This window comes from Dermacentor andersoni, chromosome 10 (genome assembly GCF_023375885.2).
Source record: "Dermacentor andersoni chromosome 10, qqDerAnde1_hic_scaffold, whole genome shotgun sequence".
Classification (NCBI taxonomy): domain Eukaryota; kingdom Metazoa; phylum Arthropoda; class Arachnida; order Ixodida; family Ixodidae; genus Dermacentor; species Dermacentor andersoni.
The window spans coordinates 46476978-46502973 of NC_092823.1; the positions used below are offsets into that span (position 1 = coordinate 46476978).

Sequence of the window (25996 nt, forward strand, 5' to 3'; positions counted from 1 at the left end):
TGTGTGAATGCTGTGCGTCAGAGAGTCAGCGAGAAAGAGCGCACTGCCCAGCTGGAAGAAAATCGCCTGAAGGAGGCGCCTCGCAGCATGGCGCCATCTTTCGAGGCGACGCAAAACCCGCGCCGCGGAACTCACGGACCGCTGACGTTCAAAGGAACAGAGGCAATCCTGTCTCAGCGCCAAAAGATGACAATGAAATATATGGTGCCCTGTATCTGCCCTTTCAACGTCACTATTTGAAATTAGAAATAAAATTTCTGCGTACCTGAAGTTACAGCCTGAGTAATATTGTGAAGGAACATTAGGAAGAACTCGGAATTAACATTTTCCGTAAGTTGTTTCGCCAGTCTCTAGCGTATGTTGCCCAGTCCTGTACAAATGGTTCAGTGGCCAGAGACCGCATTTTCTTAAGTTCAGACTGGTTGCCCGGATGATCTCGTTGTGTTCCCGCAACTGGCCCGGGTTTTCTCATTGGAGGGCCCGAATAAAGGCACAATATTTTGGCTCGAGCTCGCCTAAAGGTCGCCGACAGCGGTACCTAAACGCATTTCATGCTTAAAAAGGGGACGGGGAAGGGGGTGGGGGGTGGGGGAGAACGACAACGAAGGGTACATGCGTGGCGGGCACGCTGACTGTGCGTACATCGTGAATCCTGGAGCGACTGTGTGAAACACATCTCCTCAAAGTGTCGGCTGGTCACCTTTAAACTATAACGAAGCACGATAGGACAATTGATCGACTTAGAGACAAGTTTGGCTCTGCGCGGCTCTTGCAAGTAGCAGAAATAAATATGAAGTAAACTATTAAATATGAAGTGCCCCTGATCTATTCCTCTAGAAAGGATGCATGCGCTACAATATTTATGGCTACCCTTACCCCGCAAGTCGAAGCTACTCTTTATTTTACCACGCCGTTGAATAGCGTTGAGTGTGCTAAATGTATTGCGAGATAAAGAAGCATGCGCTCACGTTAGGCCGCAATTGTTTTATGACAGAGAATAAAGAGCACAAGACACTGCTTGGAACTTTGAGAAATATGAGCGCCAGAAAGTTCCCACATGATATAGACAAATGCACGTGGTCGGCACTGAGAGAGCGAAAGCGAGAGAGAACAACTTTATTTAAAACAAGCCCGAGTCCGGGTACCGACATAAAGGGCCATGCACGGCTAAGATTGTGATCTGCGACAGACAAACTCACTTTAGAAATTTGATTGTAAAGACGTATAAAGAAGTTCATCATGCACCAAATGTATTTCGTTGCAACCTGCGCCGTAGCGAAATAAGAAAATAAATTCAGTTTTTGTGATGGTGGTGCGCGTTTCCCGTCGCGAGCCTCCATGAAATCGGTATTTTTTTTCAAAATAATTCTGCAGAACATTTCTGGAACATCCACGAAACTGAATACGCAGTGAAGGTCCACGTTATAATGTTTGTTTTTCGCTCGCTTTACTCAAGGACCCTTCCATGGAGAATACAGCAGACCGCAAAGCAACAATTTGGCGTTTCTGTGTTTACATTGGTTTGAAGGGAGTGCTTAACGTATTTATTTTTTCTCCTGGGTTTCCGTCATTCTGCAAGTTATCACTCACTTTTCAAGCCTACCAAACTGAAAAACCCTGCCATATTTAATTTTTCAGTTACAGTAAGCAGGGCGTATTCAGTGACGTTTTCTACGAAGGCGCTGAAGCTGCATCATGGGCACCGTGCAACGTAGAAGGCTACACAGGCTAGACACCAGGCTAAAATAAATTATACCTGCAACTTCGATGGCATCACAGTTGGCTTTTCTTTCCTCGAACCGGGCCATCTATTCAATGTGTATTGCGAGGTGATGCGCATAGATTTATGAATATATGGCAGCACTCGGAAAGCTCCAACTGCAAGAAACACCTGCGCCGGCCTGCCTAAAAAATTATTATTGCATTGCAGAACGTACCAAATATCGCCTAAAAGTGCATCGCTAGCAGTAAGATACTGTTTTGCAGCGATCACTTAGGCATCCAGGAGTTTTCTTAGAAATCCATTGAACCACAACATACAAGTGAATATTTTCACTTTACGCGCTCCAGAAAGAAGAATCAATGGCTAATTTTCTGACCCCCTTGATGAAGGCAACAACGAAGCAATGCGAGTACATCGTGAATGCTAGAAACAGACTCGGAGCCCACGCTATCTACACGGTAAGCAAGGAGTTGGGACATGGGAAAGTAACGTTTTCAAGTAGGATTAAAGACGAAAACTTTCGTAGAGTGGTTTTCTTCTATTTATTACTATTATAAACTATTGGTAAAAGCTCTGACAATACAGCTTCGACAATTACAAATTCTATATTACTTATTAGCAAATGAAGCAGAAAAATTATCCCATGGTAATCTAAGTAAAACATTGTGTTTACTTCCAGTCTCTGCAAACGCACAAAACATAGAAGTACAAACGAAGGCAACCTTGTGTGCGCAAGGACCAAAGTTATTGCTAAAGAATGAGCAACAGTTCCATAAAAACCATAAAGAAAAACTAAATCTTGGGGCCTAAATTCAAAATGGATCGCCATTAAAAATAGCTTGAGCATGAGCAAATGATAGACATACTAGTAAATCAAACTCTGCGTTTCTATGTCATCGCTATGTCATCGCAACAGAGAACGGTTGTGATGGTTTATTTACCGTAGGAAATATTCAGTGCGAAAGAGATAAGCACCAGGATGGAGACACACACTCGCATAAACTTAATGTCTATCCCCTATCGTCATTATCTGTCGGGCGATCTATCTATCCTTCATCAGAACTGTTCGATAAGTCAGCCATAAATTGTAATTTTCTCAAGAATTAACTTAACCTGAAATCTCACATCAGCACGCCTGAAGTTCTGTACAGTGCAGCTGACATAAACAAAGTGAAAGTAAATAAAGTGGAATGATGTAGGTGACAGAGAGGACTACAATGCATAGCACCCATTTTTCCATTTCATTCTCTTTTGCCTTCGGCTGCACTACACTTGTTTCTAATTTTGTAAATCAATTAGACTACAGGAGAACGGTAGTAGTCATGGCTGTAGATCACAGGTCCTAAACTAACACAACTGGCGCACTTTTTCCAGGGTGGCTTCAACGCTGACAAGGAGCGGTTCAGTTTATACCTTCCTTCGACCTTCAGCGCGAGGTTCGCCTTTACTGTCGTCTTTCAGTACGACGGAGCTGATCTGTAAGAAGCCTTTGCTGTACTCGTTAAGAAGTAGATAAAATACTGCTGCCTTTCTTCCGTATCAAATCATAGAATATTATCCACACGACGTGTTACATATACACGGTGCTTCAGCAAACCTGCACCAAACCATAGGAAAGGCACGCGAACATTAAGCGAATGGAATATACTCCCCATAATTTAGCAGCCTCTGAAGTAAATAGACGTTTTCATGGTTGCTCTCACTGGCTAACTCACAAAAATAAAGAAAAAATGTGAGTGCTACCCAAAAAGTCAAAACAGCCGTCCTAAACTCAAATTAAAGAAAAATTTTTTAGAGCGTATATTGAAACCCCAGTATGTGTTTTTTTTTAAAAACAACTTTGTGGGTTTACTGGTTTCAAATCAAGCAATGGTATCATTGGCTTAATCACAAAATTAAAGAACAAATTTTTGAGTGCTACTCAAAAAGTCAAAACGGTCGTCCTAATCTCAAGCTAACGGAAAATATTTTGCAACGTATTCCGGTATATTGATATGTGTTTTCTTGAAGGTAAGCTCATGGGCCTGATCGTTTCAAGTAAAGGAATGGTTATATAAATGCTTCGACGTGCCTCGCGTACTACGTGCCACCACTTTAGTACTCTAAAATGGGTTTTCAATTTTTCCTACATGCTGATTGAAAGAATACCCGCCGTAGCAGATTAGTAGTTCTGGCGCTGCGCTGCCGATCCCTAGGCAGCAGGTTTCATCAAGACTGCGGCAGCCGCATTTCGTTCCGGGCGAAAAGCAAAAACGCTCTAGTACTTAGATTTGGGTACAGATTATAGAACCATATAGTTCTTTTTTCTCAAATTAATTTGGAGCCCCCTCCCCCCCGTCCCCCCTATTATGTGCCTCATATTGTTGCTACGCGTCTACTGAAAATTGAAGAGCCGTCGGTGAAAAGAGACCACGAAGGGGATGATGCCGTTCTTCTTGCGTGCTGTCCCATGTTTTGTTCAAAAGATTTCCATATCAGTGTGAGTACACCCTGTATATAATCAGACCTCGTTTCTTTGTTTTTTTTTACATAACATTTGAGGTGGAGGTACGCGTTGTTCCCCGTACAAGCATGGAGCTCCGCAGTGGCCGCTTCATCCCAATGACGAACATGTCTTCCGGTGAAGAAATGCCGCGTTCACCGCCCGCACCTCCCGTCGCTTCCACTTGCACAGCTGTGCCTCCTGGCCATGACACAGGCGTGTTCGGCGGCTAAACTGACGTTGACATTCACGACGGGATCAACCTTTATAAACGCGTCAGCGCAAACCACACGTGGGAGCCGACTCAGCTGCAGTTCAGCTGCGACTTCGTCATGTCGTGCTCCCCGGCTGCCACCCACCTTGTCCGTCATGTCCGTCATGAGCTTGTCAGTCATGAGCTTGACGCTGCCTGTCCCGCACCTAATAAAGCGCCCGTTTTTCCATCGCACATGCGGGATGTACCGATGCCTTGGTATCCTTGATTGAATAGCTAGTAAGAGAGGTATTAGCGAATCTCGACCGCCCATCCATGTACCCAGAAGCTCGTCCGGATGCTCGGCCACACGCCACGGTAGCCACTCGTCGTCCGCAGACCAGGCATTCGTGCTTTCGGAATGCTCCAGAATGGAGAATACCGGATGATCAACCCATCTGTTCTTATTGTTACCGCGTCGGACATAATCGTCGTCGTTGGAGCTCCATTACCGTTCACCTTCCGTGTCTGCCAGCATCGTATGCGTTCTCTACGTTCATCCGCTCCTACGTGCCACTCTTCGGCCGAAATTACGGGTTTTCAGGTGCCGTAACCACGATTTCATTATGAGGCACGCCAAAGTGCGTGACTCCGAAAATTTGGACCACCTGGCGTTATTTGACGTCCCCCTAACTCTAAGTACACGGGTTGTTTTCGCATTTCGCCCTCATCAAAGTGCGACCGCCGTGGCCAGAATTAGTTCCCGCGACCTCAATCGTGCTTAGCAGCCCAACAGCGTAGCGAATAGGCAACCTCATTGAGCCACTTCTTGAGTAGCTGTAGAGCGCAATCGAGTTTCTCAAATCTCTGCTTAATTAAAAACCGCTGGCAGTTTTCGAACAATAACAAAATTAGGACGTGCGCAGGCGGAGTGGCTATAGCTAATGGCAACAAAGACAGACATACGCTTTCTGCTAATGGCTAGCGCAGTGATTACGTGACGTAAACAAAGCTACTATAAAAGTTAAAATAATGATGCATATTTGGAAATCTACCCACAAAGCCACGTTCAGCGAAGGACTAGCATAAAAACAAAAGAAAGCCAGAAATACCGACCATCAATATTTTTATTATTCTTTGATGGCAGGGTCCGTCGCAAAAGCGAACAGAAGAAAATAAAAACTAAAGGAAGCATTTTTGTGTGATGTACGTACTCTATGAATGATTTGGAAGATTTGTTGCCCATTATCCTTCCTAACATTCGGCATTAGTGTGGCCTCCCTGAGCACGATGTGCCTAAAATCCTGAGCACCAGAGCTCAGTCTCCAACGGCGACAAATATGCCGTAGACACAGGTGCCGGGTACTTACGACATGCTTTAGAGTAGCAAATTAATGATCCCCAGGCGCAGATTACGGACAGAAGTTGTCAGGGACACCCTCACCTCAACGCTCCGAAAACGAACACCCTTGTCTCTACGCCCAATAAATGCGTGGACAAAAGGGTGGGTGTTTTGGTGCGTTCCTATACACTTTACAAGCCGCTCTCTCGTACGCATGTTGTAAAGAACGCCAAGACGTAAATAACGCCACCACGACTATAAAGAGAGGGGATTTTTTGGTCTCTCAGAAATAGCTGATCTATGTACACAGAAATACAAAGCGCGTGTACACAAGCTAAAACTTTTGATCGCGACGTTTCCGCCGTGCTGTGACGTTCATAAAAAGCCCAGCCTTCGTGCTCTTTTCGTGATTTTCTACTTGCGCCTGCTTTGATTTTAAGAAACATCGGATTCAAAGAACTACGTCCTCACACATGCACGTCCACACGCATACACACAAACACACACATCATACATAGACACATCATATATATATATATATATATATATATATATATATATATATATATATATATATATATATATATAGGAGAAGTCATGCCGAACAAACATTGACGCACAGAAGTGGGCCTCGGAGAAGCTTCAGTCATTGTTACTGCGAACTGATGTCGCAAAATCAAGTGATAGGACGAGCGCTGACGTGTATGTCCCTCGGGCTCAGAACGGTGTCATCCCTTTTGACATCCAAGAAGGTTATTGAAGGGCACTTTCGAAATGGCCGAAACAAAAATCGAGCACGGCAAGGCGTTTCGCGGAATGCGCCATGATGCTGCGCACGACTTCCCAGACCTCTCCCAGGATACACAAACGCGCCGATTGTTTCTCGCTGAAGGGTTTATTCACCCATACTGCCTCTCATTGCGAGACATCGCAGGATCGAGATGATACTTCATAACCACATTATGTTATAAATCAAAAGATAGTCGGTGAAAAATGCACATTGGAAAATCCTGACTCGTTCCTTTTGCGCGAGGCGAAGTGGCCGCTGCCATGGAGACCACTGACAGCATGCGAAAAAAAAAAACACGTTATATTCATGTCACGTACTGCAATATCATCTGAGCCACGTTCTGAGGCCCACAGAGAGAGAGAAACAACTTTTGTAGTGAGCCTTTGGTGACAGTTGGTGCGCGCTGCAACCAGATGGGGTGGAACCTTCTTCTCAGGTCCCATATGTGTCCAGCAGTTCCTGGCCCCTAGCCCACAAGTATGAATGAAATATGAATGAAATTTTCTTCGGTTGGTACCAACACGGTAGTCGCGTTGCAGCACCATCACCTTTTTATTGCTGACTTACATTTTCTTTGGTATGATATTATTTGGCGATTTGTCCGGAAGCGTAGTTTGTGAGAACTCTATGCTGAGCAGCTTATGTTACCGCGACATTTGTCCGTAATGACAATTTACTTGATGTGAAGAACGGAAACTGCGACGCTGGCTGCACCTGGCTAACAAATGTTTGTTGCCCTTTCCCTCCTCTTCGCAGAGACACATGCGCCTTGTTCCTCGCACACGAGACCAACTTGACTTCGACATACTTGAAACTCGTGTTTTCGACTACGTATGATGTGGAGTACTACCGCAACAATCGAAAACAATGGATAAAATTATTGGATATAAGGACACCAGTGAAAGGGTTTCATGTGCTCGAATTCGAAGCCGCCGCTTCTCGCTTGCGGGTAAGACTGCCACCTGCTCAAAACAAGATGATTTCTTGGGTAAAGGCTAAGTGCACAAAATCTGGCACCACGTAAAAGGCTCTTTTCGCATAGTTTCGCTATTAGACATTTTCCGTTGTGAATTTAGCTTTTGAAATGCGAGAGGATGCGTCAGAAGTGCGAAAATATACGTCGCCGACGCGAAAAACAAACAGAAGAACGCCGCAACCACCCCTCGTCGTGAGTGATGCGTAACTTAGAAACCGTGGCTTCTCTGTACGACATGAAATTTATGGTGGCGCCTGCGGGCAGCTCACAGTATGCTTCAAAATCTCTGAGCCAATGTTCTTGACGCCACATATTGACGCCACATCCGCTTGTACTGACGCCACATCCGCTGACCGCCAAGTGCATGTATTCTCTATTAACGCGCTATTTAGATGCAGGCATTAAAAAAAAGACAACCTTGTAGCTTCACTACTTCATTTTACCAAAATATACAAATAGTAGTCACAGAGAAATTTAGTCGCATTTGGCCTGATATGATTGCATGAGTCAAGACATGGAGATTCCCCTACAGGGTTCATAAATCATTATGTGTAGACATATGCTGAAAAATTGCCTTTGAATCAGTTTTAGATCAGTGTAAGCCTAAGGCATTTTGAGACATGTTGCTAGGTGCTAAAAACAATTTATGACAGGAGGGTAACACCGCTTACATTACAAAAGAAATATCAGTTGATAATCATGAGAAAAAATTAACTGAAAACATAAATTAGCTCCACTTCTGCAACGAGAAATCGTTAATAATTGTGTTTAGAACTACAAAAGGCTCTTAAGTCTATACGTTGTTCGCACTGATGCCACAGTGAAGGCAATGACAAATACAAGTATTGCAGTAAACATATATCGTTCAATCTGGACGCATTGTACAGCATTAACAAATACCAGTGAACAAAAACAAATCTAACGCAAAGATTGTTCAACCGTATTGTCGAAATATCCGCGCCCTTTTTTATGAAATCTAAAAAAAACACAAAAAAAAATAAATGAAAGCATGCACGGATGAGCCTCATTGCACTGAATTACAACACTTGCAGGAGCCCCATAGAGAGAAAAATACATGGAATACCTAGATATACCTAGAAAACAATGCAGACTTGTTTCAGTCAGGGTTATTCTTGCACACGGTTTCGTCTTGAAGCAAATAATAGCGCGGTTTTTATCACGTTTGCAGGTACAGATCGACGGCGAAAACATGTTTCCAAAGGAAAATGTTTACGCAGAACTGGACTCCATGAGGTTCTTCCATACAGGGCCAGTAGGAAATGCCCCATTTGTATTATGGGAAAGTCACTTTACGGCAACCGATTATTTCGTCCGGTTTGAGGTAATAACATGTCTTTGTTTCAGTACGCAATAAAAAAAACCCGTTGTAATGCTTTTGAGGCGTTTGCGTATTGAGTTAGAACTTGTCGCGCATATAGGATGTAGAATATTATGCAGTTTAAGTTTTAAATTGTATTGAGATACTAAAAAAACGCCTTTAGAAGACAAAAATTTTCTTCTTTGTGCTGGATTAGTCAAAGAGCCAAACATTATTTGCAGGGAAAAAATGAATACGTATTCAAGTATTCGGCAAAACTTCCCTGATTCAGCTACAAGCTTATTTTTTCACGACACACAATATAATGCACGAATTGTGGCCGGCGCTATCCCAAGGAGTTCCGCGTGTCCAATATCAACGAATTCTAAGGATGGCACCTGGTTTTGGTGCCATCCTGGTACTGGTAGCCACCTGGTATTGGCTCCCAAGTGTGCGTGGAGAAGCATTGGTATTTGAATTCTTTTGTGTTTGAGTGCCTAAAACAGTGGTGTCCTGATAATTTAAGTTTAAAACCGTGCATCGTTGCAGCAAGTATTACGGTCCATATTTCGCCTTGCAATATCACCGCCTTAAATTCATTCATAAATGCATATATGCGATTCAGTGCAATTGGTTATGAAACTTAATTACATGAAATTTGGTATTTTGTAAATTTTAATTTATTATGCAAGAAATCTCCTCCTTTTCTAGAATACTACTTTAGATGTTGAAGCGCAAGAGCAAAGAGAAGTCACACTGAGACTTCGCCAGAACACTTGCTAAGCTTGTATAGGCAATTCGTTGATTAACATTTGATAACAATGATGATTAGCATTCTGATTCACCCATGAACCCACCAGGCTGGCTATCGCATACTTATTGCATTTTACTGCTTTTCAGATGTGAGTTGTGGAATTCCCATTCTTGTGTCCTAACATTTGGTTAAATTTGTTAAATCATAGTCAAACGAAACTTGTTTTTTGAAAATATAGCAAACCTTGACCCAAGAATGTGCGTAGTTAACCTCAGTTAGAATCTGTGCAGTAGCATTGGTATTGTGTTTACTAAAATTACCAGAACATTCTATTTGAAGAACTGAAAAAATTGGGTTTTCGGAAAGAAGCAGAAAAAAATAAGTGCTTTCATTCAAAAGTTGACTTCACCAGCCGTATCAGACGCCTCTGTTGGAAATTTTCGGCTCTCCAATAAATTGGAGCTTTCAACAAGAGCATGATTTTGTTTTAATGGATTTCTGCGGCCAACGCAAGCCTATGTTTAGTTTCTTTCGGGCAGCATTTCCTAAACAGATAAGTCGTATTTCTGTCTCGTGGCGTCAAACAGAGTAGCCTTCTAATTCAGCATACATCGTTTCGCCCGAGGGGCGAAACCACTTAATGCTTCGCTGCGCTATATGTACTTGGAGTCAACTTCAAATACTTAGATATTTCTACCTAACAAAATTGGTAAATATCTTGCAATTCGAAATTGAAAAAAAGATCCCTACCAATGTAAATGGCCTGTACACTTTCTGCAATTATACAGAATTGCTAATTTAACTGGGTATTAAACGGAGAACGCTGGGGTATAACTTGTGCCAAAATGCATCGACGTATATGTGATTGCGATAATTGCAAAAGTATCTGGCAGCCACTGGTTTCAAAGCAAAAAGTTTTTTGCCTCTTCCTGTCACTTACCTGGTCGTGTTGCCCAGAGTAGACGAATGTTTTGTTGGTCAGATACCTATTGCTTTTGGCTACAACTGGACGATAACACGAACCTGTCAAAAAAGACAAGGTTCCAGTTTCCTGGTCAAGTTGAGATTTGCGTATCGTACTTACGTAAACGTTAGCCGCTTAGGCTCGCGAAGCGTCCAGTTGGGCCGAGTAAACCTGACTGCGCAAAGGTACGCTGACCCAGCCCGGTTCAATGGAGGCTCGCACGCAAATGCCCATGCGAGTCGGGTCGATGGTGCGCGGCCTGCAGTGAGACCCCTCGACACCACACAAGCTGTCGCGCAAGATTGACTCGAGAAGTTGAGTTCATGCACATGGTGTCGAGTCGGGCTGGATTAGCCCGAATTATTATGCGAAGCATATTACTAGAGCTCAACCCAGCTCCTCAGGCGCGGCGGTGTCGCCTTCAATACCACGTGACACCGTGACGTCACGACAGAGGAGAAACGGGGCTCCAACGCGCGCCGTCGCTCGCGGCGTCGCGGCAACTCTTGCAAGATGGGCTGGGTGAGAATCGAAGCAGGGTCTCCGGAGTGTGAGACGGAGACGCTACCACTGAGCCACGAGTACGATGCTTCGAAGCGGTACAAAAGCGCCTCTAGTGAATGCGGTGTTGCCTTAGAAACGAGCTGTTTCTAAGGCTCAGGCGTGCGTCGCTTGCTCAGGCGCACATTTCGTTGCCGCGCCGAACGCTGCGTTGCTCGACGCTCACCGCGTCCAATGCGGGGCGCGTAGTCACTGCGCCGTAGCCCATTGTCTTACACCCCTTGGCGGGTCGACGGGAACGCTGTCGCGTTCCACTCTTGAAGGCGAAGCAGAGTAACGCATGAGTTGTTTCTTCTACTAGCCGAACCAAATATAGCCAAGCAACAGCAGTTCACCAGGCTAAACAGTGGTTCAACAACTAAAATAGAGGCTAGTATGCTTCGCATCCTGGGCTTAACCTTAGCTAAGCCACAGCCATTTTTTTATTCCACCCACTGCAGTAGATTTCGCGTGACCTAACCATAAACATGCTGGACATCCGCGTATGCGCAAATAAGCTTGTGGTAGTCTGTATGCGCCCATTGTTGTTTACTGCCCCAGGCGCTTACCCTGAGTGCCCACCTCAGCGTTCGATCCGTCCAATTATTCGTACTTACAAGGGAGCCGAAAATATCTGAAAAAATTGGTTTGCACAGCCCAGGTAAAATTGCGCACCTTAACAAAATCCCAAAATTACGATGTCAACAGATATTGTGCTTTGTATCAGTTCTAGCACAAACTGCGCCTAAATGCAGATATTGCCAGCGGCTCCACTCCAACAAAATATTTACAGCATAACAAGGAGCGTTGTTACGCTTTAATGCAGATGTCTCTGCTCCAATGGTGTGCTATAACGGTAGTCGAAGCATAAAACCCTTATTTAGAGACGTGCGCACTTGCATATGTCAATTTGGTTACCGCGTTACAGTGCGCAGGCTGCTTCATTCATCGCAGAATATGTGAACACTATTTTATCTTATCTACAGGGGGGGGGGGGGGGGCATGCAGTACGTTGCTGAAGAGTGTGCTAATTATATTTGACTAACATGCCTTCAACAAACTGTGTTTCAGCCAAGGTTTGCCTTCGAGCACGGCAATTTGAGCATCAGAGCAGGAGGATATGCCTTTATACACGCCAAATGGCCCAAAGATATTAAGTAAGTTTGTCTACAAACTACCTCTGTCTCTCTGCAACTTCTTTTCACATGCCGTGAACTGCTGCACGATAAAACGTGTTTGAACGCTTGTCGACCATAGGCTACCGGATCAGAAGCTCCACAAGTAATATATGCGTCATATGCGCGCACATAAGTCAGAGAATGTTTGTTGGTCCACACAAAGGTACAACTAAATTTTGAGTGTGCCTTCGTCAACGTCTCCTTCGGTGAACGGCAGAAAGCAAGTACTAGAACACTCCTAGCGCTACACAGACAATGAATTACCTGATTGAAATATATGATTGGTGTCAGTGTCGTCTTGATTTGGGTTCAAATATTTTTTCCTAAGACCATCCATTTCCTTTGAAGTGTAGTATTTGCTTCCTAGAAAATTGCAGCGTTAAACAAAATGTTTCTCTGCTCCCAATTAACTTATCCTCCCAAGTATGCTAGATTTTGCTCACCTGACTGCATTGTGACGTGTGTGCCCAGAGGGATCTGTACGCATTTGTAACGCGATTATGAAATGTCGATGGTTATTCTTGTACAGCGAAGGCTTATTTTTTGTCACATTAGTTTGTCAACTTTACCTTGCTAACTACTGCTATTATCTCACACCGCGTGCCCCTTTTTAATGAGAATAGCAATTTTGTCATTGTTAGGCAAGTTTGATTTCATGATATTTACCCATAGCCAATGGCTAGTCCTTGACCGTTTTGTTATTTGGTAAGTTCAGTCTGAAGTGCGAATCGATACCGAAAGTAGTTTATACTAAAAAAGGTGGACCTGACATCATACTCAGCATAATGACCCTAACAAAATTTCACCGGTGCAGGAAGGATTTGGACAAGCATCAGAAGGGATCCACAAGTGGAATAGCCGACGCTTTAGCGTGCTCGGCCACGAATGCCCTCGGGGTGGGGTGGAGTAATTCTCAGCGTTCGCAAGCATCGACTCGCGATGCATATCGAAGGCTACGCCCCGACATGGCGAGTGCTCCGCCCGATGGCTAACCGCGTCGCAGGAGACTCGCCAGAGAGGGACCCCTCATACACGGCTGATACACGGCTCGTACACGGCTCGTACACGGCTCCTACGCATTCGTGCGCCGCTCGTACGATGACGCAGGCCGAACAACGAACGTCGTGCGGAGTTCGTGGAGGAGCCGCTAGATGATGGAGTAGTGTTCACAGGGTAGTGCGAACACGAGCGCTGCTGCTGTACATGTGTCATACATTAAGCGCTTCGACTATGTGCATACTTCGAGAGGCAGAGTTGTGGTTCAATTTTTCTGGGGAACCAAGATAACTGCCCGAACCATTTTTACTGCTCGATATCCGTTGACTTGAATGCATAAAGATACGTTTCCTTTCCTTCGCCTGCAACTAGAGCAATATGTAATGATATGTTACGAGGTAAAAATGAATTTCCCTTGCAATATAATACACATACAATCTGCTAATGCCGAAGCATTCTTTGCCTCATTTTAGGCACCTTCACGCGTGTCGGTAGGTAGATAGCAAGGCAGCTTCCTACGACGCCTAGCTTTAATAAAAACTTACGGCGTAACCTGTCTCGCTTTTACGGTTGAAGGTGATCCGACTAGCAGTCAAGCATTGTAGTGACACACTACATTGTTGAAGTCACAGTTCTCTAAAGAAATGGTCATTCTGCGACTTCCCTTGCTTCGGCTACACGCGCAAGCCGTCCGAGGTGTGGCGCATATAGCTGAAGTTATATGATGCTTATAAGCTGTTTTAATTTTTCACAGCGCTTGCCAGGGATCGCCCATGAACATGACGGCATGACGTCGACTTTATGCTGACAACACTTTGATGACTATGGAATCCCTAAGAAAGAATCACATTGATGCAACGACAAAGACACAATGGCGACAATCAGATCACGATTATGAAGCGATGATGGAGATACAGCGGCGTCAGCCTGACTAGGACGATGACATGGCGAGAAAAAAATTAGGACAACTCTATTACGACGATGGCGGGATGACGGGGACACGACAACCGGATGACGAAGCTGGAATGAAGATGATGGCATAACTGCGATATCATCATCGTCAGCCTAGTTACGCCCACTGCAGTGCAAAGGACACGCCCATACTTCTTCAACTGCCCCGGTCACGTACTAATTACGGCCATCCGGTCCCTGCAAACTTCTTAATCTCATCCGCCCCACCTAACTTTCTGCCGCCACCTGCTACGCTTCCCTTCCCTGGGAATCCCGTCCTTAACCCTCCATGACCATCGGTTATCTTCCTTCCTCATTACATGTCCTGCGCATGCCCATTTCTTTTTCTTGATTTCAACTAAGATGTCATTACCTCGCGTTTGTTCCCTCGCCAATGTGCTCTTTTCTTATCCCTTAACGTCACACCCATCATTCTTTCCATAGCTCGTTGCGTCGTCCTTAATTTAAGTAGAACCCTCCTCGTAAGCCTCCAGGTTTCTGTCCCGTAGGTGAGTACTGGTCAGACACAGCTGTTATGCACTTTTCTCTTGAAGGATAATGGCAACCTGTTCATGATCTGAGAATGCCTGCCAAATGCACCCCAGCCAATTCTTTTTCTTCTGATTATTTCAGTCTCATGATCCGGATCCACGGTCACTACCTACCCAAAGTAAATGCATCCCCTTACCACTTCCAATACCTCACTGCCTATCATAAACTGCTGTTCTCTTCCGAGAATGTTAAACATTACTTTAGTTTTCTGCAGATTAATTTTAGACCCACCCTTCTGCTTTGCCTCTCTACGTCAGTGAGCATGCATTGAAGTTGGTCCCCTGAGTTACTACGCAAGGCAATACATCAGCCAATCGCAAGTTACGAATGCATTCTGCATTCACTCTTATCCCCAATTCTTCCCAATCCAGGTCTCTGAATACCTCCTGTAAACATGCTGTGGATAGCTTTGGAGAGATCGTATCTCCCTGCCTGACGCGTTTATTTATTGGGATTTTGCTGCTTGCTTTATGGAGGACTACGGTGGCTGTGAAGCCGCTATAGATACCTGAAGTATTTCTAAATACGGCTCATCTACACACTGATTGCTTAATGTCTCCATGGCTGCTGAGGTTTCGACTGAATCAAACGCATTCTCGTAATCAGTGAAAGCTATATATAAGGGTTGGTTATATTCCCCACATTTCTCTACCACCTGATTGATAGTGTGAATATGCAGTGGCGTAGCCAGCAATTTCGTTGGGGGGGGGGGGGGGCTCATGCTGCAGCTCGGCCTCCTCCTTAAGAGGAAGCTTTAGCTCGAGTGGTGCTATTTAAATACATGTAGGAGGGCAATTCGTTTTTCTTCGCAACAACTGCACCAAATTTGACGATGTTTGTTGAATTTAAAAGAAAAGCTTCAATTATAGTGACTGTTCGTGTCGAATTTTTCATTTAGGCGGTCAATTCTTTATTAAAAATTGGCCAAAATCGCAAATTTTTAGAAAACAGAACTATCAAGTTTAAAACTCAGTAACTCAACAATGAAAAATGATAGCACAATTCTGTGAATTGCATCTAATAGTACACCTACAGCGGACAAAATAGATGTTAAACATGAATCTAAAAAAATTGTATTATGGAAATACGACTTTTGCGGAACCCTTGTACACGATGTAACCAATTCACGCAAGATACAAATTGACACACCAAATTTGTCCTCATTGATTGTCCTAATAGTTGCCGTTTACAGAACCGAGATATCTGTTCTTGGTACATAGCTATTATTTTGTAAACGTCGTGCGTCTATATTTTCGATATTTCAAATTTTTCAAAATATTTTATGCGAAATTCAGGCCATAAACTGCAATTCCGTTTCCAACAGACACTATGATTTACCTTCTCTCTCATATGCAACAAATTTCAATAAAAGCGATTAGCAGGATTATCTCAGAAAAGCGTTTCTGCGTTTTACATGCATTTGAATAGGCCGCGTCGGATTGGGCCCCAGCTGAAGCTTCCTCTTAACCAATCTGTCGAGGGATGAAATACATGAATAATAACTGCATTACCATTGTACACGAATTCTTGAACGCTACGCACTGTCCCAACAAGTAAAATGTGTATTTTTTCATAAAAGAATGGTGTCGTATGTGGCAAAAATTGTGCCCAAAGTAACTGATATCAATGCTTCCATGTTTTTGTCTATTCATTAATTAAAGAAAATATCACACGAACTTTAGAACTATAACAGTTCGAAACCAGGAAGGCAGCGCATGCCGCGGATATGAAAAATGAAAAGGCCATGAAACGAACAAGTTGAGGATAAATATGTTAATGAAACTTTGTCATTCAAGAACCGTGTTTACATTCTTGTATATATGCAATGGCCAGTGAAAAATCTCCATGACGCTGTCATTTGTTCCAATGTACTACGGAAGAGCAGCTGTCACCGGTCGTGAATCGTAATTGCCCCGAAATTATATTCGCAACAGAGAGCAAGAGCACGTATAAAAAGCAGGAGTTCTGCAAGCTATACGAGGGCGAGTCAAATGAATGTGAGCCAATACGAATGTATGACAAACGGGGTACTTTATTAAAAGCAGTCTTCATGAGAATTTAGACATTTGCCCCCATTGACTAACGAGTCGCGTGTGGCCGGAGTAGAAATAATGCAGTTGCCGCATTACGATCATCTTATACGCTGTCGCCTTGGTGCTGCTCTTGATACACACAGAAGCTCACGACCCACACACGCACAACTAATGAATTTACGCACACGTCGGTCCTGCTGGCTTCGCTTTTCGGAACCTTAAACAATGTTTGACATCCATGTACCTGAGAAATTACTCACAACAAATCCATTCTCCCAGTGCGCTGTATGTGCTAAATTAATAATATTTTTGATATCGTAGAGATGTTATTACATGACAACCAATCACTAGTAGTGTAATTCTGCGTGTCTAAAGTTAAAAATTTATTTAGGCAAATTGATGTTCATAAACATGAAATCTCCAACAGCCTATCCGAGTCAAGTAACGCGAATCAGTTACCAGCATGCTTCTAAAGTTGAGGCTTTAAAGTCATTAGTATGGATGTCTGGCCACTTTAGATGGCTGTCATTGTAATTAAAAAATGACACACACCTTTTTTAAATAAAATGATGTTCATGAAATTTTTTTACAAATCGGTTCCCGCATGGCATATACTTGTTGCATGCTTGCACTGTCACTAACCATTTAGTATAAGAGGCATGGCCTTAAACATCGCCTTAACCAGCGTTTTGTGGTTTTTACATTGCTGGAAGTGCATTGGTGAGATTTTAAAAATTGTAACTGCATATTTATTCATAGATCCCCGACAAGTGCAGAAATGATCAGCATGTGGAAGATGTCACCATAGCACAGTGATGTATTCAAATAATTTCGGTGCAGATATTCCTTTTTACTGAACCGGAAAATGCGGAAAAAAAAAATCTAGAATTGATCCGGTATATTGTGGCGATACGTAGCGCGAAGCATTCCTGAATATTGCACAATCGCGCACAGATAAATTTTACGCGCGACTTTATTTTGATATTGAAACCTTTTTCTTCTTTCAGCATAACATTGAAGCTCAAGATGGGTGTTACGTCTTTAGAGGCGACGATTCCCTCCACCGGTGATACGGCTTGCTTGTTGAAAGTGTACAATGATGGATTCGCATTTGGTCATGCAAACACCAACACCGGGGCAATTTTGAACCGAAGTACGAAACACATAGCGCTGAACGGAATGCACATAGAACCCATGCCCGACAAAATTATGGAGTTCACAATCGTAAGTTTCACCAAAACGCAATGCTAAACACTCGGCTGTCTGGATCCTGTATGTATTTTCCATTCCAAATGCTGTGCCTTTTGAAAGATTACAATACGTAGTTGTTCAACAATGGAAGCTTCACCTTAGCGGCAAGCACTGGCAGCGGGTCTACACGCCGAATCGTCTAGAAAGTGCATTAGTGTTCTCAAGTAGAGTTGCCAACTTTAATGCAGGCTGAGTGTGTTTAAAAATAGCAACAGGCTCGAAAAATTTGATACATTCCCCCAAAGAGCAAAGCATTGACCACGGTGCATGATTTACCGTTGTTCTTTAACTCCTGAGATGGTTCTACTTATACACGGCTATATGCTTCCGTCCACCTTCAATGCACGCGCTTCTGGAAAGCGTACGTTACCTACGGGTCGCACTGCGCGAATACCTTCGCATTCCATTAGGATGTGCGGAGGGGTCTCCTTGTCTTAGCCGCAACAGGCACATGCTTCATCTTTATCCGAATATTTACTGCAGTTCGTGCCTCAAATAGCAACGCACGGCCCTTTCTACTATCGTGGATTTTCCCTTCAAATCTCTTTATTCGTTTTCTTGTATATCCCCATCGTCTTTCTTCGTTTTCATTTGTTGCGCCCAATTTACTGGGCATGCATCTCGCACTTTATTTTTGATGGCTTCTCGTTGTAAACGCACGCCTGTACTTCGCTGCCAGCTTTCTTCATCTTTTGCTCCATGCTGTGTCAACGCTTTTCGCGTACAGACAATGGCACAGTTTAGTCACGCATTTTAGTCGCTTACTTATTTTTCACCCATGTTTCTGAGTCCTTCTTCAACGTCAATGTTGTTTTCCGCTTCTCCGACTTCAAAAAACAGCGGCCTAAACCAATGCCAGCTTGCACTGCTTCATTTCAAGTTTTACCGTGTGCTCCCAAAGTCTACCGGCCTACCGAGTTTTGGTTATCTTTCAATGCCGACAATACATCGATTGTAAGCACAGAATGTCAGTGCGGGCGTTAGCGTTGGTACCATTACTGCTTTCCGAATTCCAGGCACCGCTTGGGATTCATTCTAGCTCTAAAGTGCTCTATCTATCATTACGGCTGTATTAAAATTCCTATTTATTTTTAGAATATCTTGGTAGGTGCTTAAGTGTTTGCCTAAATAGTTTATGCATATGACGTGGTATAGTATTGCATGATTATAGATATGACTTGCTGATTCGTTACCACGTAAATACTCGTCCGTTCAGTGAAGATCATAATTCTGGATTTCTCTGTGCTAACCTTGAAAACTGCATTTGCAGCTGCATTGCCACACATATTTGCAAGTGTCTGTAACTCTCTCTTGTTGTTCTGCAGTATAACTCTGTTGTTCGCATGCATCAGTCCAGAAACATTCTGGTGCACCCTTTGGTCATTATGAATCTACGACAAATCCAATTCCATGGCTTCCCTCTCGTATTTCCATGGCCTTAGCATAATGTATGAACAACAATGGCGACAGGTGATATCCTTGCTTTAGTCCACGGGGAATTTCCACGACTTCGTTGCACTTCCGGCTTTGCCATACATCTTGCAATCGTTAGGACGGAAGACTGAGCAAGTTGATATGCGTTCATGGTGTAGTTTGTGCAGCAATCACAAATGAATGAAGGACGAAGAGAGTATATAAACGACATGTGTCTCAGATGAACTTATATTTTCAAAAACAAACAAACAAAGCAAACGTATATCTTATAGCACATGACGAACCCCCGGTAACGTTTCTGTTTTCAGGGCACCTTATCAAATTGTAAGCGCATATGTTCGGTGCTGCTGACGCTATGACGACATGTTCTCTGAAACAACTTATTGGTCATTTTGTTGATTCCTGTTACGACTAGCTTAAAGTGCACTCAGTGAAGTTTCACAGATGTTTAAAATAGTGAAACTGACGGAGCAGCTTTTGTCGGAAATCAACTTTAGAGGGCAGTTGTGGCGATTTTTCGATGTCCACTGAACTCATTATTATTTTGAATATAGGTTCACCCGATCACCTGAGCTAAACAATATGACTGCAAATTATAGTGAAGAGTTCGACGAAAGTTCGTCTGGTCAGGAAACATGACGATGAAGAAATTGCGACCACTGACCGGGTACAGTCGGGTCTTGAAACGTCTGTGTTGTTTCACCTTGACTTGGTCAGTGGCCGCAATTTATTCATCAGTGCAACTTATGTAACTCATGCCCACGAATGCTTCATATTTTACTGGCAACTGTGTGGTTGTGACGTCAGAGACTACACCGCCAAATCGTTCAGAAACGGCGCAGCTCGGTCTTTTCTTCTACGAGACAACGGCCAATCATCATTGTTTTGAAACACGAGATGGTCGGTGCTTCGCCTCATGTTGCCGCTGCACAACGTGTTAGGCTTCGGCACGTCAGCTGCCTCGCATGGTCGCGGCGGCTCAAAAGCAAACGGCGATCCTTCAGCGCTCATATTGTCGCTTAAATTGCCGCTGTCTAGTTCGATAGAGCTGCAAAAGTGAGCCGTGTCCTGTGAATAAATTGTCCGCTTCGATTTCTGGCATTGGCACTGCGTGTACTGCGTGTTGAGCCCGAGTTCTGCTTGTTTATATTAAGGTAATGTAATATCTGACGTCATCAACTCATAGTGACTCAACACGCAGAGCTAGCTGTTTCTGTTACTATGCCTCGTTTAATCGTTACTTAAAATTACTGATGAGTTCCTAAGCAAACTGAACCAACCTAACCGTAACAGGACTGTCAATGCCATTTGAAAGTCACAATCGCCTAATATGGTTAACAATCACCGGAGTAATACCCTTTAGTGTTCAGTAAATGAGTCCATAGTTCGTTTCAAGGTGCAAGCAGTTCACAATTTGGGCGCAATTTGAAACGGGTTCTCAGCCGCGGATAGGAATACTGCTAGCCTGGGATGTTAGAGTACGCGCGTAAGGTCTATTTTCTGCAGCCACTACTTGGTAATACCATTTGTTGTAAGTTATCGAAAAGCAGCGCTTTTCTATGCAAACTTGCATATTTCAAGCTTGGACCCGTGAGACGGCATTACTATTTGATAATCCTACTTCTGATGCAGTACTCCCAGGCGCCAACGGAAAGGTTTGCCCCTCCGTGTAGCAGTTTAATCAGCCACTGTTGCTTAGACTTTATCGGCCGGTATCTGTAATACTGATTGTGCGTGAGCTTGGGCTGTATTAGAGTTGAGGTGAAGGCTCTATTACTCTAAATTCTTATTCTCTATTACTCTAAATTCTCCTCCTCAAAGAAAATGCATCACCTCAGAGGTCTCCTATCAACACTACTGAGGCAGAATTTTATTTTAATTACAGTTGCTCTAAAGAAAATAGAATGCGGATTGTTATATGTACGACACTAATATTACTACACGAAAAGTTACGAGAATGTACTTATTTACCCTTTTTTGACCAAAAGTTAGCCCAGATTTCAAGATAAGGAAGCCTAGCAACTGCGCAATAGATTTTAATGAACCGATTCCAGTTTTCGTATGTCCAAATAAAAAAAAAGAGGCAGATTTTAAAGAGAGCGTCTAAAGGGAAGAGGTTCATCATAACATTTTTAATCGGGAAGAACTACAGGCTAAGCTACGTGTGCTTTGCGAAAATGCTAGCCATCGCACATATGTGTGATCTCCAATCTCTGAGACGTGAAAGTGGCCCTATGAGGGCCTCGAGATTGATGTCCAAAAGGGTTCATCTGTTCTTACTGCGCAGTTAGGGGATGCACGTTTTTCAAGAGCTAATTAGTTTTCGACAATACTTATCTCCTGCAGCTCTAATCTGCACTGTTCAGAAATCAGTTTTCTAGAATCCGACAAGGTAGAGGAATGTTCCTGAATGGAAAAATGTTTATATAGCTCAGGGTGCGACGAAGCGACAGACGAAATCAATAAGAAGTTTTTTAAAAGGAAACCTCCGCATAGTAGACAAAAATTTGTCCTGCTTCGAGGATTGAACTCAGAACCAACGTCTTTCCGACACCGTCCATCTACTATCAGCGCCAACCAGGGGGCTACGAGATCGCAGAGCGAGGTCTGATAACTCGAGACTTCGAATAGGGACAGTGAATGCGGCAAATGGTTTCTGCAGAACACCGTACAAGGAAAGAAAGTTTATGGCTTCCCGCATTTGTAGCTTCATGCTACTGCCCGGCGGATAACAATCTTTCCCTTTCACCAAGACTAATGCTTAATCAATCATCTTTCACTATGAATGATAAGAGATAATTTAATTGAAAGAAGGCAGAGAGGTCGGCCTGAGCTAAGGCGCTCTAGCCTGCTACTCTGCACAGGGGGAGGGGGAACGGGGACATAAAGATGTGATGAGGGATGATGATGACATAGCAAGAGGGATGCGCAAAGGTGAAAGCAAGTTCAACACTCTGATGATAAACATTCACAAATGTCATCCATGAAGCCACAATGAGGTTTCGCATCAAGTCTGTAGTCAACGATTTGAGTGAACTTAAAAGTAGAGGCGCTAGGACGAAGCTGGTGTGGGCCTCCCCTGCGTGAACAGCACAAGCGCCAAACAAAATCTTTATAGCATATAAAGAGCTGCGATAAGCGGCTCTAGCACGGCGAGCACTTGTAGGGCACTTTTAGCGGCCGGAGTCTCGAGACCACCGAGAATCACGCGCATTGATTCTACTAGGTGCGCCAGCATTTTTTGTACACTCTCCTTCTCCTTGTGTTCATCTCCTTGCTTGCCCGTAGTGTCATCGGTTTCATTGGCCCTATAACTCTTGGCTTCATGGCGCAGAGGACCGCTAGTGCCCGCTGGCATGGCAGTGGGCCTAGAGGGCAGCAAAGGCCATTCCGTGTCTGTATCAGCCGGTGAAGGCGAATGTTTGCCGCGTGCTCTCGTCGACCTTGAATTATTAGTAGACGCCGTTACCGTCCTCGATGCACGCACAGGCAGAAGTGGTCGTTGTACCTGTGCCACGCTGGGTAGTTCTCCTGAAATGGTTTTGCGATGCTTCTGTCGCGAGCGTTGGTCACTTTGGCGAACAGATTGAGCAGCCTCTTTACGTGAAGAGTGGTCTCTTGCCATTTTTCAAAGAATACGAACCTCCTGTTTCATCTTCGGGCATTCCTTCGAAGTCGCTTCGTGAGAGCCAGCACAGTTGGGACATGTAAATGAGGACGCCTCACAGTCGGTGGTATCATGCTCTCCGCCGCAACGCGAGCAGGTGGCTTTGCTTCTACAAACAGCGCTCACGTGTCCTATCTTGTGACATTTCCGGCACTGAATAGGCCTCGGAACGAATGGGCGTACTCGGTGTATAACGTAGTCGACTTTTACACACGCTGGTAATGTCGAAGAAGCAAACGTTAACTTGATACATCGGGAGGGTCCCAAGCGGTGAATCTCAAGAATGCGCACCGATGACCTCAAAAGACTCTTGAGGTCCGCATGCTTGATTTCAAGCTCCACGTCGGAAATCACACCACTTGTTGTCTCCTTCCCGTAAGTAATAAAGGAGCGGACGGGCATTGCGCTTAACTGTGGAATGGTCTTTAACTTCTCAAGTATTGCGGAATTTTTCACATCTATTGTCAGGATGTTCTTGCGAGCGTTGATCCTGATCTCGTTAATTTGCCCAGGGGCCACACTTTCAAAATATTCGGTTAGAAACTGCCTGCTAAGGGAGTTCATGCTGTGTGACTTCGAGAGCGGCACGTAAGAAACCATGAAGGATTCTTGCTCACTCTGATGCGATGAAGACGCCTCAGTCGACATACGGCGCATCTTCTTCATACGGCGGCCCATGACTACGGTGTACTCGCTGTCAGAGTCCATGGCTTCTGGCGTTGAGCTCTCCCAGGAATGGAGCTGGTCCGAGCTTCCGAAGGCACGTCGCCCAAAAATGAGCGATGAAGTAGACGAGTGGCCTCGTTCAGGTGGTCGTGGGAACATCTTCTTGCTCATCCTTGATGAAATGGCTCTCACGAAAATGGCAAGAACGTAAAAAAATGCATAACAGCGAGAGGCCCAGAGCACCAGTGAGCTGTGGGCACTTCTTTCTCTTGCTGACAAGGAACCGTATTGTGTAAAATGCACCACGCGACTGATCGTAATATTGCTTAAGCAATGGCTTTCAATTGAACGCACTTGCATTTACGTATTATTGTTTATTCATGATTTCTTCCCTTGCCTTACAGGTTACCGGAGACATCCCCTGAAGCACACCTGCTGACACTTACTAGTAGAAACTGGAATATAATTTTCAAACATTTCTAGTGTGTTTTGAGGGTATTAAACACTGCACAATGACGAAACTTCAGTTTCCGCATTCAAGTGATGCAAGCATGTTCCTCCAATATTATTCCTATATAGCGAACACACGTGCCTCGGAACCAGCCGATGCGACTCGGCGGCTTTGGTGTTGCGTTGTGAGGCACGAGGTCGTGCGATCAAATTCATGCAGCAACGGCAGCATTTCGACGAGGGCGAAATGCCAACACGCCCTTGTCCCGTGCATTTTGGGTACACGCAAGATCCCCAGTTAGTCAAACTTAATCCGGAGTACGCCACTGTACAGCGTGTCTCATAATCAAATCGTAGTCTTGGCAGATAAAACTCCCGAATTCATGCACACGTGCTGCTGAATAATTTTTTTTCATAAATTTTCTGAACCTATGACTTGCTCAATGTTTTCGGCGTGATACAGCCTACTTTCGAAAGATGCCTGGATAGCCCCTTGATGTGCAGAAATGTTATGTGTAGCAGGTGGGTCGCAGCGGAAAGCAAGGGCGATGTAACGTAAAGCTATTCAAAACTGTTTCTATTCGATTCCTGCAATCAGCCCCTCATAACTGGTCAACAGCTTTTCGGGTCAGCCCTACTTCGCCTCTCTGTCATGCCACACCATGAAAATCACTAGAACTTCCTATCGTAATGATCAGTAAACATTGATATCCATCATGGCAACAAAACACAATTTTTTTTTAATTATATGACTTCTTCGCCATTAGCACACCGCTATTTATCAAACTTAATTAAGCCCCTTCACCTGTCTGCCACGCAGAGTAGCATAACCAAGATATCCCACCGCGTCAATGTGACTTGTAAGCATTAAAAAGGCGGTAATATGCCGAGTAAAACTGAATCTTCGTGATAACCGGAGACCATACCGTTCCGAATGGAGCGTATTATGGCCGAGTGCTGATCACTCTGGCACTGAACATTCGCAGCTTCCAGGAATACTGGATTTATTTGCGTGTATGATTAATTTCTTTTCGTGACACAATAACGTTGGCGAGTCTTTTCGGCCGCGTATACTAAATAACTATGCCAACGTATATTCGCAAAGGATCCCTTTTAGCGGCATATTTATCCTTGCGTGGCACGCTGCCAAGATTTCCATCAGCCACCGCAAACAAAGCAAGGGGAAGAGGACCAATCGCATACGCCGGCACCACCCTCCTCCTACTGTTTTCTACTTTCGCTGGGCTAACTCGTTGTCACGAAAAGGCTCTCTACTTGTACGAGCTCCTCGACTCTTGTCAGGCAATTAGATAAGAAACACCAGTCAAGGAGCCACTGCTGTTCGCTTTTAAAGCATGCAAAAGTAACTTCCTAAGACAGAGGAGAGGGTTTGCCTGGCCTGATCAAACAATGCTGCTGGTCCACGTCCGCTGCTTGAGTAGGAGGGTAAGTAAATTTGACGTGAGGAGATTTAAACTAATACCGATCGCGGTAATTTTTTTAGGTTAAAAATGCCTCGATTCTCCGCGGAACTGGAAGAAATATGGGCATTTTCAACATAATCATTTAATAATATATACGTTGCGTACTCGCAGGATAGGACAGGATAGCAATAAATTTTATTTGTCCAACGGTTATTGCTGTTGGTGCTCGGGGCTAGGCTGCCAGGGGTCCATCACCCGAGGAAAATCTTTCGAGATTCTCGGCAATGGCCCAACTCGCTGGCACAACTTGCA

General features: G+C 44.2%; 1 protein-coding gene across 3 annotated transcripts; it reads left to right on the forward strand.

Annotated features, from left to right (window-relative positions):
• The first annotated feature begins 1934 nt into the window (after positions 1–1934).
• Positions 1935–24336, forward strand: LOC129388257 (uncharacterized). Of its 3 annotated transcripts, XM_055078399.2 has the most exons (7): positions 1935–2181; positions 3098–3201; positions 7287–7479; positions 8696–8848; positions 12154–12239; positions 17800–18016; positions 24215–24336. In XM_055078399.2, exons 1-7 carry the CDS (start codon positions 2083–2085, stop codon positions 24233–24235), a joined length of 873 nt encoding a protein of 290 aa, XP_054934374.2. In that variant the 5' UTR covers positions 1935–2082; the 3' UTR covers positions 24236–24336. The 3 variants fall into 3 exon arrangements, with proteins under 3 accessions (XP_054934374.2, XP_054934376.1, XP_054934375.2); XM_055078401.1 differs by lacking the exon at positions 17800–18016; XM_055078400.2 differs by lacking the exon at positions 8696–8848.
• Positions 24337–25996: the final 1660 nt, after the last annotated feature.